Source organism: Pristis pectinata, chromosome 18 (genome assembly GCF_009764475.1).
Source record: "Pristis pectinata isolate sPriPec2 chromosome 18, sPriPec2.1.pri, whole genome shotgun sequence".
Taxonomy (NCBI): Eukaryota; Metazoa; Chordata; class Chondrichthyes; order Rhinopristiformes; family Pristidae; genus Pristis; species Pristis pectinata.
The window spans coordinates 37,741,252-37,755,097 of record NC_067422.1 but is presented as its reverse complement, the minus strand read 5'-3'; the positions used below and the strand labels follow the sequence as shown (position 1 = coordinate 37,755,097).

General features: G+C 42.4%; 1 protein-coding gene across 1 annotated transcript in view; it reads left to right on the top strand.

Moving 5' to 3' along the window:
- LOC127579747 (growth factor receptor-bound protein 2) overlaps nt 1-13,846 on the top strand; it is a 119,597-nt gene that overhangs the window by 100,000 nt on the left and 5,751 nt on the right. The window contains exons 3-4 of the mRNA XM_052032629.1: nt 12,572-12,694; nt 13,550-13,718. Of these exons, the coding sequence (XP_051888589.1) occupies nt 12,572-12,694; nt 13,550-13,718 (292 nt within the window). The remainder of the gene's footprint in view (nt 1-12,571; nt 12,695-13,549; nt 13,719-13,846) is intronic.

The following is a 13,846-nucleotide window of genomic DNA, read 5'->3' as shown; positions in this document are numbered from 1 at the left end:
GCTCAATTAAGAGCTGCTCTTAAGAGCCATGCAGTCAGTGAAGAACAAGCTGACACAGTGTAGCTTTGAGTTCAGCTTGTGATGTTGAATTTTGAAAGATTTGGAGATAGTAAGGTTATCATGGACTTGTTTTGGGATAAGTTTAGAGAATAGCTGACTGCCCTTGGTGTCAAGGTACCATTTGACCAAGTATGGCATAACGGTGCCCTCATAAAATTGAAGTCAATGAACATCAAAGGGAAAATACCAGTATTTGAAGTCATAACTTCCACAGAGACATGGTTGTGGTTATCCGATGTGTTCCAGTTTCAGCTGCTTCATCAATGACCTTCCTTTCATCATAAGGTCAGAAGTGGGCATGTTTACTGGTGATTGCACAATTCCATTGCCGACTCTTCAACAAATGACACAGTAAAGCCTGAATGCAGCATGTGCTAAGAAGTGGCAAATAACATTTTTACCGCTAAGTGCCAGGCACTGACCCACAAGAGAGCCTCAGCAGCTACTCTTGATGTTTTATGGCTTTACCATTAAGTCCATCACCATCAATATCATGGGAGTCGCTGATAACCAGAAACTCAGAAGCACTGAGCGTATAAATACTTTAGCTATGAGAGCAGATCAGAGGCTGGTTATCCTGTGGTGAGCAACACTACTCCTGACTCCCCAGGGCCTTTCTACGATCTGCAGCACACAAGTCAGAAGAGTGATGTATTCTCCATTTGCCTGGATCTGTGCAGCTGCAATAACTCTCAAGAAACTCATCACCGTCCAGGCCAAATTGCTTGATTGGCATGGTACCTCAGCAGCCACCCTTAACGTTCATTCCTTCCATAACCACACATTGGTGCAGTCTGTACGATCTACAAAATGCACTACAGTTGTTTGCACTGGCTGTTAATATCTACCACCAAAAAAAGACAAGTGGCAGAGGCATTAGAATACCACCACCTGCAGGTTTCTCTTCAAATTGCACACTGGTCCTTCATTGTGGTCTAAATGTTGGAACTCCCAGCCAATAACAAGTGTTGAAGAAACAGAAAGGTTGCAGAGAGACTTAGATAGTTTAGGAGAGTGGGCAAAGAAATGACAGATGAGATACAATGTTGAGAAATGTGCTGTTGTACACTTCGGAAAAAGAAATAAACAGGCAGATTATTTTCTAGATATGGAGAAAATTCAAAATTTGGAGGTGCAAAGGGACTTGGGGATCTTCGTGCAGGATACCCTGAAGGTTAACCTCCAGGTTGGGTCGGTGGTAAAGAAAACGAATGCTACATTGGCATTCATTTCAAGAGGAATAGCGTATAAAAGTAAGGAAGTGTTGATGAAGCTCTACAGGGCACTGGTGAGACCTCATTTGGAATACAGTGTGCAGTTTTGGGCCACTTATCTTAGAAAGGATGTACTGATGTTGGAGAGGGTTCAGAAGATTTACAAAGATGATTTCCAGAATGAAAGGGCTTACATACGAGAAGCATTTGTCGGCTCTTGGACTGTACTCACTGGAGTACAGAAGAGTGAGAGGGGACCTCATAGGAACATTTAGAATGTTGAAAGGACTGGACAGAGTAGATGTGGCTAAGTTGTTTCCCATAGTGGGTGAGTCCAGGACAAGAGGGCACAGTCTTGGAATTAGAGGGTACCCATTTAGAACAGAGATGCAGAGAAATTTCTTTAGCCAGAGGGTCATGGATTTATGGAATTTGTTGCCACGTACAGCTGCGGAGGCCCGATCATTGGGGGTGTTTAAGACAGAGATTGATAGGTATCTAGTTAGTTGGGATCAAGGGATATGGGGAAAAGGCCGGGAATTGGGGCCAGATGGGAGAATAGTTTTGCTCATGGTGAAGTGGCGGAGTGGACTCGATGGGCCTTGTGGCCTACTTCTGCTCCTTTGTCTTGTCTTGTGATCTTGTGAACGTTGTAGGAGTACCTTCACCAGAAGGACTGCAGTGATTCGAAAAGAAAGCTCAAGGTCACCTTCCTGGGGGTAGTGGGATGAGCAGTAAATGCTAGTCCGGAAAATGAATTAAAAAGGTGTTGACGCCTTGCAATGAAACTTACAGGACTGTGTATTAATGCCTGCCTCAGTGGCAGAACTCAGTCTCCTGGAGAGAAATACAGACAGTTAAAGAGATCATTTTTCATCTTTTTCTGATGTAATAGATATAATGGTTGAATACTTAAATGATGTTGGAGCACTTCCATCTTCAGCGCTGAGAAAATCCCTCTTGCATCATTCAGCTGTGGTCAACAGGCAGTCTGACTTGACCAGTTAGGGTTCACACTTAATACTTCATTACATTAAGGAGAGGGTTGTTGTTAGAAGGTCCCGTTTTACTATTGTTTGCAAGAAGCTGATGGTTTTATTGTTTGCCTGTGCCAATGACGTGCAATGAATATCAATTAGGAAGTCTGTCTAGAATATCAATCCGGAATCAGTAGCTGCTGGCAAATTCGGCTAATGTGATAACTTACTGCTTCAGACAATATTATGTAAAAGGAAAATCAAATGCAGTTCCTGCATTTACCCTCATCAGTTGATCTGATGGAATAAATCAGACAGATTGCTGTCTCTTTATTTAATTGTTGTCTCTTTATTTAATTGTTCTCATCAAATGGAATGGTCAAGTTGATTTGATTGCTCCTCCTGGTTGCTTTTTGACCCCTGCAGAAAGAGGTCACTGCTCACCCATTAGGTGAGGCCTTTCATGCCCTCAATGTCAACAAAACAAAAGATCTGCTCATTGACTTCACGAGAGGGGGTGGTGTACATGCACCTGTCTACATCAATGGTGCTGAGGTCGAGAAGGTTGAGACCTTCAAGTTCCTGGGAGTGAACATCACCAACAGCTTGTTCTGGTCAAGTCACATAGATACCATGGCCAAGAAAGCTCACCAGCACCTCTACTTCCCCAGGAGGCTAAAGAAATTTGGTTTGTCCCCTTTGACTCTCACCAACTTTTACTGATGCACCATAGAAAGCATCCTATCTAGATGTATCACGGCTTCATATGGCAACTGCTCTGCCCAGGACCACAAGAAACTGCAGAGAGTTGTGGACGCAGCCCAGCGCATCACGGACACCAGTCTCCCTTCCTTGGACTCTGTCTTTACCTCTCGTTGCCTTGGTGAAGCAGCCAGCATAATCAAAGACCCCACCCACCCGGGACATTCTCTCTTCTCTCCTCTTCCATCAGGTCCAGGAGCCTGAGGGCACATACCACCAGACTTAAGGACAGCTTCTACCCCACTGTGATGAGACTATTGAATGGTTCCCTTATACAGTGAATGGACCATGACCTCGCGTTCTACCTTGTTGTGACCTTGCACCTTATTGCACTGCACTTTCTCTGTAGCTATGACACTTTACTCTGTACTGTAATTGTTTTTACTTGTACTACATCTATGGACTCTGTACTAACTCAATGTAACTGCACTGTGTAATGAATTGACCTGTACGATCAGTATGCAAGACAAGTTTTTCACTGTACCTCAGTACAAGTGACAATAATAAACCAACACCAACATCACTTGGGCAATGCAAGCAATCCCTTGAGGAAATAAGAGGTGGTGTATTTTGGAAAAAGTTCAAATACCATCCACAATGGGGATGTCAAATTCCTAAATTTTCTCTTTGGAGGTCTAGGTGTAGATCTGGTTGTGGGTCTTTGCTGGCTTAGCTTAGGTAATATTAGTCATAATAGCAGTGATGGACCACTGCATTAAATTGTACCCCAGTACCCATTGGCAGAAGGTGACACAGGATCTAGAAAGAGGGTGATAGGCGAACTAACCAGCTCATGGTTCGGGTCTGGAATGTATTACTGGGGTAGTAGTGGAGGCAGACTCAACTGCAGCATTTAAAAATGAAATGGATAAGTATCTTAATTTCCAGCACTACAGGGAAGCAGCAGGAGAGTGGAATGAGCTGGCTTGCTTTTATATAGAGCAAGAACAGACTCATTGAGCCGAATGGCCTCTATCCATGCTGTAACCATTCTGCAATTCTTAGGGTTCCCTTGGACGGGAGGAATGGATGGATGCAGGGTTGTTGTCGTTGTATGCTATCCACAATGCCTGCTGCAATATGTGATTGCATAGTAGTTAAGTGTTGAATTTCTTCACAATCTAATGATACGTTAACATCAGGGCAGGATTGTGTTCATCTTTAACTAATCTAGAGTTTCAATAAAAAGCAAGCAATTTTTAGTTTGCAGCCCAAAGAAAGAAATCGATAACAATGTGTTCATCAAGGCACCATTTATTGTATGAAAGTGTTTAATGACATTTCAAGGGTATTACCAGAAGCAACCTGACAATGAGCCAAAGGAGATAATTGGGTGGATTAGTAAAAGGTTGGTCAAAGGAATAGGCTTAAAAGAAGTGAGGTGGAGGGGTTTAATGAAGAAATTCTTGAGGTTGGTGCCTGGATGACTTGCGATGCAGCCACCAGACATGGGACAAGGCTGAAGTATATGCAAGTCATAGAATTGTCCAACAAAGAAACAGGCCCTTCGGCCCACCCAGTCCATGCCATTCAGAGTACCCATCTCTACTAATCTCATTTACCAACACTTCTCCTGTAGCTTTTTCTGACTTGGTGATTCAGATGTGGAGAGTTAGGCCTAAGGTGGTATTTGGACACATTTGAAAATTTTAATATCAATAGGACAAAGGGGTCTGTGTAGATCAGTGAATACAAGGATGATGGTGAAATAGAATCTTGCAACTTCGGATGTAAACAGCAGAGTTTTCGATGAGCTAGTCTTAAGGAAGGATATGAGTTGTGAGACGGTCGGAATAGGACTGGATTTGTGTAAGTACACAGGAGTGGAAGTGTTAACACCGGAGTAGAAAATTGCACAGTATTAAGTGGGTGCAGATTGCAAAGACAAAGGTGTAGAATGCATGCTGTGATGCATAATGTGTGCTGAATATGGTTGGTGAGCTGGAGGCACAAGTAGCTGTGTGGCAGTATGATGTGCTGATAACTAAAGGATGGCTTAAAGGTAGGGCTGGACACTTAATATTCTTAAACGTAGTATATTCAAAAATGTGGGGTGCCAGTAATCATTAAGAAAAATACTATAGTGCTAAGGTGAGACCTGGTTCTTAGAGTCAAGGACAGATTGCATTTAGTTAACAAGCAAGAAGGCTGCTATCAATCTCGAAGCATTCTCCAGGCCAACAGAGGGAAATAGAAGGGCAGGTCAACACGGAAATTAGAGAGGCCTGAGAATGACAGTGTTGATAATGGGAAACCTCAATTACCCCAACAGTGATCAGGAATGTTAGCACAAGGACAAAGTAGGGGTGAGATTTCTGAAATGTTTTCAGGAGAGCTTTCTTGATCAGTCTGTTGACAGCTCAATAAGGAAGATCTGACTCTGAAGAATGAGAATACAATAAAGAAAATAAGGAATAAATACAATAAGGAGTATAGTAAGGGCAAGGAGTAATCTAAAGTAAAACTACTCAATTGGAAGGGGACTAACTGCAATGGAATATGAGGTGATCTGGATAGTCTAAAGTAGTGGTTAAGTTCTTAATGCAAAGGAGATGGTTAAGTACAACACTATAAGAGGGAAAGATAGGAGAATCAAAGCAAGAGTCCCCTGGTTGATAAAGGGGATAAAAAAAAATGTGATGAAACAAGAGTGTATGATTTTTGTCAAGTAATTCAGGAAGATTCAAGTGAGAACCAATTTAGAGTGAACAACATGAGGTGATTAAAAAGGAAAAGTCTGGCAAAACCAGAATGTGATCAATTAGTGACCAGGATGATTTGTTTTTAAAGGCAAATACATGCCTGAAATATTTAAGTCTTCGAAGAAGAAAGTGCTGCTAAAATTTCAGAAGGAGAGGTAGAGGAGATGATGATGAGATTAATGTGGTGCAGGTGGATGCTGAGAGGTTCAGGGGTGAATATTGCAGAAGAGCTTACTGTGATCTCCAAATTCGGGAAGGTGCCAGAGGATTGGAAGAGGCAAACTTGGCAGTCCTTTTCAAAATTGTATAGAGTTGCCTGACAATTGGTTTAATCATGTTGATGGTGAAGCTTCCAGACGCAGCACTCAGAGGAAAATTGATAAGCACAATATTCAACAAAAATCACTGGTATTGACTATTTAAAGACAAATCGTATCTGATGAACTTGATTGAACCTAAGAAGGTTGAAGAGAAAGTGGTAGGTGTTGTGTGCATGGGTTTTCAGAAGGACATACAACAAAGTTCCACAAAGTACTAATTAGCAAAATTGAACCCATGGAATAAAGTTGTCATTGGCAGCATGGAAAATGGCTCAAGGACAAAGAAGTTGTGCTAAATAGTTTTTTCCCCCTAGACAGGACACTGGTGTTCCCTGGGAGTGCTGGGACCAGTGTTAATTTTGATGAAGATTAACAACTTGAATATGAATGTGCAGAGTAACATTTCAAAATTTTCAGATCCCACAAAATTTGAATGTGTGATAAACATTGAGGAGGGTAGTGATAAAGTATCAGAGGACAATGGCTGGAAGAATCGGTAAACAAATGGCATGTGAAATGTAAGGTGGTGCATTTTGGCATAAAGAGTAAGAGAGAAGATAGCCTAAATAGCCCAGTTAAATAGAGTGTGCAGGCACAAAGAGGGACCTGAATGCCTCTGTGCCCAAATATGTGAAGGTAGCAGGACATGTTGGAAGAGTGATGAAATCCTCAGCTTTTAACAGCAGAGATACAAAGCAAGGAGGTTATTTTAACCTTCCTGAAATACTAGTTCAGCCACAGATAGACTATTGCATCTAATTCTGATCATTACAGTTACAGAGAATGTAAGTGGGTGCAGTGGAAAATGGTTCTAGACGAAGTTTTGGTTACGTTAGACTGAAGAAGCTGAGATGGTTCTCCTTGCAGGAAAGGAAGCCTACAGGAGACTTGATAGAGATGAACAAAATCATGATGGTTTGCAGAGAGTAAATGGAGAGAAGTTGTTCCCATTAATTGATGTGACAAATTTAAAGTGAAAGGCTATAGGTATGGAGGAATCCAAGTGTCGTCGTGATCTTGAATGCACTGCCCATAAGCATGGTGAAAAGTATCCTTTGAGGGAATTGGATAGGACTATGGGGAAGCAGCAGGAGAATGAGCTGGCACAGACTCAGTGGGCCAAATGGCGACCTCCTGTGCTGTCATAATACTATGGTTCTGGTCTGGAGGAAATAATAGCAAGAAGGTGTGAACAGCAGATGGACTGAGGCAAGAACACAGATGTCCTGTGATATTGATGTGGAAATAGTAGAAAAGAGAATTTTAACAGGAAATGAATTAATGGAAATCCGGTAATAAAATTCTGGAGGGCACTAAGTGTTCCAGAATCAGTGAATCAGAATCACTATCTTTGGGATGGTGAAAGAGATTTTATAAATAACAAGCCCTATTCTTTCTGAACTGTAATGCTCAGATAATATAATCAATTTGTTGAAAAATCATTCTAAGTGATTTAAATGCACTTAACTGAAACTCTGCTGGAGTTCTGATCATCGACCTGTTTTTCCAATGTTACTCCAGCTTTGTTCCATACACAAGACATTGTGTAAGTTTGGCTCTACTGGGGCCTACTTCTGACTAGTTTGGTTTGGTGTTCACTTCTAATTTGATTGGTACGTGACAGGGCATCTCTTTGTGATACTGAGTTTAATGATTAGAAAATGCTGACCTTGATCCCTGATCTCTGCTGAGAAGCAACTGAAGTCAAAAATAATGGATGTGCTCAGGTATTGGAGGGTTCCCGGCCTCTGGGCAGCTTAAATTGGGAAGGGAAGGAAAAGAATTTTGTCAGAAAATAATTGATCCTCCTCAAACCCTTGCCTTTCAACTACTTGGCCTTGTGTAATACTAAGCATGTTCCATGTGATGCAAGCTTTGACCAGCTGGGTGTTCCAGTTTGCTGTGTGCTGTAAACCTTGGGACTGCATTATTTGGGCCCCTGTATAATGATTACAGTGAGTTGAGAAGTTGCACAGACTCAGCTGCATATTAGAATGAGTTGGTCATAGAATAATAATTCTTGGTCCAGCTCGTGTGGCTTTTAACCATGCTGTTAACATGTGCACATTGTGGAACACATCTCATGTCTTCCCAGCTGTATTCTGAAATCACACCACTTCTGGAGCCCACGTTTCCTTTAATTCCATATTTCCTTAATGGAAAATGAGACCATTCAGCCCATTGTTTCTATGCCATCTCCAAGCAATCCCATACCCCCACTAAGTTCTCTATATCCTATTCTCTCTCAATGCCCATTAACTGCCCACCCACTCCCAATTCTCCCACTAGCAACCTACATTAGAGGTAATTCACACTAATTAACCTAATATCCAGCAAGTCCTTGGGATGTGGGAGGAAACTAGAGCACGGGGAAAGGCATACAGCAACAGGGAGAATGTGCAAACTCAATCAAAGGTCAGAAGCAAACTAGGGTCACTGACCTTATTAGCCTTTGATGCTTGTGGACATGGCTTCCAGAAAACATTCAACATTTTCAGTCATGCTGCTTATTTCTAGAAGGATTTTGTTTTAAATGCAGTGATAAAAAATCTCTCTCCTTTGGGCTTTTGGAATGAAATTTGACTGGGCAGGTCATCAACTTTTGAATTGGATTTTATTTTCCTAAATGCTTTCATCTTTTCTCTCCAAGTGTTAGAGGTTTTTGTTTATAAACTTGCATTTTTTGCATTTCCTGCAAATTTAGAATGAGGAGAAAGTTGTTTGGACCATGGCCACTGTATAGAATAATGGATTGTACTGTTGGAATTGAATCAAGCTTAAGCCTTGTCATTATGGAGAGAATCCTCATTTTCCACCTTGAAAGACACCTCCTACAAACCTCCGGATACTAATTTAATGGAATCAGAGATTTGTGCAGTAGTGTTTTTCCCAAACTTTTAGTTGCTGTGAGGCTCTTCTGGCCCTCCAACCCTTAAAGCTCTGATCTATTCCTGAATTCTTTTGCCCTGCCATTGGCAGCCATACCTTCAGCTGTTGAAACCCTGAGCTCTGGAATTCCTTCCTTAAACATTTCTCTCCCGATACGATTCTCAAAGCCTACCCTTTAAAGTTTTTTCTTGTCATTTATCCTCGTGTCTTCCTGTGATTCAGTGTCAGTTTATCTCAGATTACAAATCTGTGCAAGACATTTTGTTACTCTAAGGACACTGTATAAATGCCAGATTTCAAGTAAAGACCAGCAAATGAATTGTTTGCTTACTTTAGGAGATCATAGGTGTGTGGTAAGCTACACCACTTGCACACGTGTCACTTGTCTCACCTCCCCCCTCCTGCCTTCTCTGGGACACCCCCGCTTTTTGTTGGCACTACTTTCCCTACATCCTTCAGATTCTGCTGAGCCAGAAGTCAAAGTGAAAAGGTGAGGCAGAGAGTACTCTGCTGATACCCTTCCTCCTCCTCCCCCCCCCCCCCCCCACCCCCCTCCAGATATTTGATGTGTTTACATCTTAATAGTTATGGTCCAGCTTGTCACACATTTCCATGCAAGTAAGGAACTAGTTCATTCAATTTGCTGTTAATGTTTTAGGGTTTCTGGGCTGAACTATAGAATCGGTTAATCAGTAACCAATGCTAAGATCATATTGTGGCTGGATTGCCACCAGTGGGAGTCATGGTCAGTTATTTCTTTCCTCACTCATCGTTCTCATTAACTTTTTGGTTCTACTGGAAGTTATTCACTGACATTCAGAACATGACCCCTGGCAGCCTACTAATATATTTTACCATCGTAGCTCACTCTTATGTGTCTTAGCTATCAGAATGAACAGGCTATTCAGCTGTGAGGAGAGGGGGTTGGCAGGGTGGAGTGGATAAGCTTGGTCTCACCTCTGCATTAGTTAATATGTTTGATTACACTGTTTCCATGCATAAACATTTATTAACTGGCTAAATTAAATAGGCAATGGACAGTGTGCAAGTACAGTGCATACCTGTTTGCCAGTGCATTGACACTTGCCCCACAACACCCATTTTCCAGCAACGATCAGGAGCCATTCCTCTTCAAACCCTGCTCCACTGAGGTCATTTATGGATGTTTTCACCCTACCAAGGCCAGAACTCGAGCTTGTCGCAGTTTGGATTAGTTCTGGAGGTTAACCCTTCTCATTTTATTCCTCCACCCCCACTGAATTTATGTAATTTATTTTAATTAAAGTAGTGCAACAAATTTCAATCAACACCCACAACCCCCACCCTGCCCAAATAAAAATCTGAGTTTTATTAATTGGGGCTGCTTGGTAATAAAAATGACATTATACGTAATTAGATTGTGAGTGTGCGCTAACTTATCAGCGGCATCAATGAGACATCTGTCCATCACATTGACTGACAGCCATCACCAAGCACAGTAGAAATGGGGGCAGTAACTTAAACATTATAAAATATGTCACTTCATTCACTGGGGCAATAACCATGTTTCAGATTTTTCTCTGGACCAAGGTGCAAGTTGACTAATGTGTCTCTGGCAATGACTGCACCTCAGATTTATTTAGCTGGATGTTCTGAAGTCCTGACAGGCACAAATCTTCCTTTAGTAGGTTTGAATTTCTTTAATGTCCCCAAGTGGTGTCAGGACTGCTGCGTGTATTACTGCCTGGGATTCCCAGGAATTGGATCCATGGCTCTGGGGTAGATGAAGATACGGCACACGTAATTCATTTCACTCACCACAAGAAAATTCCTCAGGCTGTAAAATATGCATTTTTATCTCCATGCCATCATTATCAGGAGGGAACCTGTTGCTGTTTCTGTTGAAGTTATTTAGATTGAGGGGTTAAATTTTGTTGTAATGTGATTTGCTTCACACTTGCGGATATAATTTGTGAAAAGATGCTTTATTGCCACAACTTTTCTGTTGCTAAAAAAATTAATTATCTTGCACTGTTTGATTAGTTCACTGGAAAGAGATTCCTTCTGCCTGCCTTGGACTCCCAGCGGAAGTTGCTAAGGCAAGGCATACCCTGGCCAGCTATTGGAAGCAGCGAGGAAGAGACAGTTCTAGTCTCCTCTCACTCTCTGGTTCCAGTTCCGTTGCAAGTGTTTTGTCTCTTGACTGGATGAATTTGACAGGGCAGCTATTGCAGATCATGTGGTAGAGGAACTACAGACAAAGTGGTGAGCAAATTAGAGGTCTGGCAGGCCCAATGATGATGGCTCACTGCCTCAAGCTGCCAGTGTCAGCTGCCATCATTGTGGGGCTGAGTAGCACTCAGGTCTTCAAGGACTAGAGCAATAGCTGGTCATACATGCAGGCCAGGAGCAAAGGCTAACAACGTTAGCTATTTGACCTCATCAAGATGAGAGGGATTTTCACACCCAGCTCTAATCATTTATTCACTAATTCCTCTGCAAAAATTCTGATCCTGGGGACAGGTTTAAAAACAAGGAAGTTGGAAAGAGATGCAATTCAAAGAGGCTTCTTCAAATGGAGGATTATAAAGTTATGGAAGGAGAAAGAATTTATCAAACTCGGACCTGAAGCAGACCATCCAACAGAGACTGAAAAGATTGGCGGGTATGGTGTGACGGATGTAATCACAAAGCGAGCTGGGCTATTTCCAGCACCTTACTTTCCTGCCTCAGCCTTTCTGCTGCTATAATTCTCAACTGTGCTTTTGTTACCTCCAGACTCGACCATTCCATTGCTTCAGTCCAGCCTTCCATAACAAGCATTCAAAACTCTGCTTCATGCATCCTGATTTGCACTATATCCCATTTACCTATCACCCCCTCTAATCATTACTCTCCATTGGCTGATCGGCCCCAAATGCCCAGGATTTAAAATTCTCGGGTTGAAATCCTCCACAGTTTTGTCTATTCATGTTGCTGTAAACTCCTGCCCTACAACCCCACCCCTTCTCTGTCCCATTGCACACCCACATCCAATGACCTCTGCAGTCTTTCAATTTTGCTCTCTCCTTCTGTTGCCTTCACTACTTAGACTCTAGAATTCCCTCTGTGATCCTTTTAAACAGGCCCTCCTCTGTTAAATCTACCTCTTTGACCAAGCCTTTGATCACCAGTCCTCCTGTTCTTTCCTTTGGTTTAGTGACTAGTACTAGTACACGGTAGTGTAGCAGTTAGCCTAACGCTATTACAGCGCCAGCGACCTGGGTTAAATTCCCGCCACTGTCTTTAAGGAGTTTGTACATTCTTCCCGTGTGTTTGCCTGGGTTTCCTCCGGGTGCTCTGGTTTCCTCCCACATTCCAAAGGTGTACGGGTTAGGAGCTGTGGGCATGCTACGTTGGTGCCGGAAGAGTGGCGACACTTGCGGGCTGCCCCCAGCACATTCTCAGTAATGCAGGAAGATGCATTTCACTGTGTGTTTCAATGTACATGTGACTAATAAGTATCTTCTCTTACCTTGTGCTTTGGGATATTTTGCTACATTAAAGACCACAATATAACTGCAGGTAGTTTTATGGATATTGGTATAGTGCTTGGTAGTACCTGCAGATCTGAGAGTGGTGGTAGTGCTCTAGCACACCAGAGTGAATCCTGCCCTTTCTTTTTGCAGGTGGTTCTTTGGGAAAATCTCCAGAGCAAAGGCAGAGGAACTGCTCAGCAAACAGAGGCATGATGGAGCCTTCCTCATACGGGAAAGTGAAAGTGCACCCGGCGACTTCTCGCTCTCCGTCAAGTGAGTAGTTGGCACAGAGTCCTAGAAGGAAGCAAGTGGATGGCTGTGTCAAAAAAAAACTAGCACAGACACGATGGGCTGAAAGTCCACCTTGTTGCTTGGTAAGATTGTGGGCAGTGAATTGAGTCTCTGGAGATGGGGACTTGTATTCCTTCAAGGTGGAAAAAAAATAATAATTTAAGAACAAAGTATCTCTTTAATCAACACTCACACTGTTAACCTCCATCCTTGAGGTGCCCCTAGTTTCAGTACCCCAAGCTGACTGCCCCCAATCTGGGGTAATTTTAGTGCTTGGTTATCTCTGCAGGTATCTGGACATTTGATTTCTCGAGTATCAGACAGGAATCTCAACTGTGGTCACTGCTGCCCCCTACCTGTGTAAATTGTACAGTAATTCAGAGAACTGTGGCTTCAAGTAGCATTGAAAGTAGTTGTATTAATAGATCTGCTCGGAGGTTAAAAGCCCAATTCTCACTACTACTTAATTATAGAGATTGTGAAATGCAGTATTGAAGCTGTGGTTGTGTGAAGTATTAGACAGGTACTGAGGGTGTATGGATGTTTACTCAGCCACCATTACCCCATTTCATGTTGTAAATTGCAGTGAGTAAATGTTAGATACGATGCTTCCCATGGTCAAATAGCCAGGCAGCCATTGCCTTGTATGAAGATCATTACTTGTTTGAACTGCTAAAATGTACTCTAGGTACCTCAGTCTACAGGAGTTGAACAATGCAGTTGCGGGGAAACATATTAAGGGAATTGCAGAGCCTGGGAGTAGTTTGAATTGTGAGATTTCAGTCCTCCATGTTAATGACTTTTAAAGATAATTGTCTTCCTTTCTGTTTCTTCCAGGTTTGGCAATGATGTACAGCATTTTAAAGTATTGCGTGATGGAGCAGGGAAGTACTTCTTGTGGGTAGTAAAGTTTAATTCTCTGAATGAACTGGTGGATTATCACAGATCAACATCTGTGTCTCGGAACCAACAGATCTTCCTGCGTGATATCGAGCAGGTCCCACAGGTGAGGGGGAGGCATTGATGGGCAAGGGAGCAAAGACTAAAGGACTCGCACCTTCCAGTCCCCAATGCAGCTGTGAATCATTGTTGCAAATTTGTAGGTGATTTTCCTACGGCTCCCATGTTTCAGCA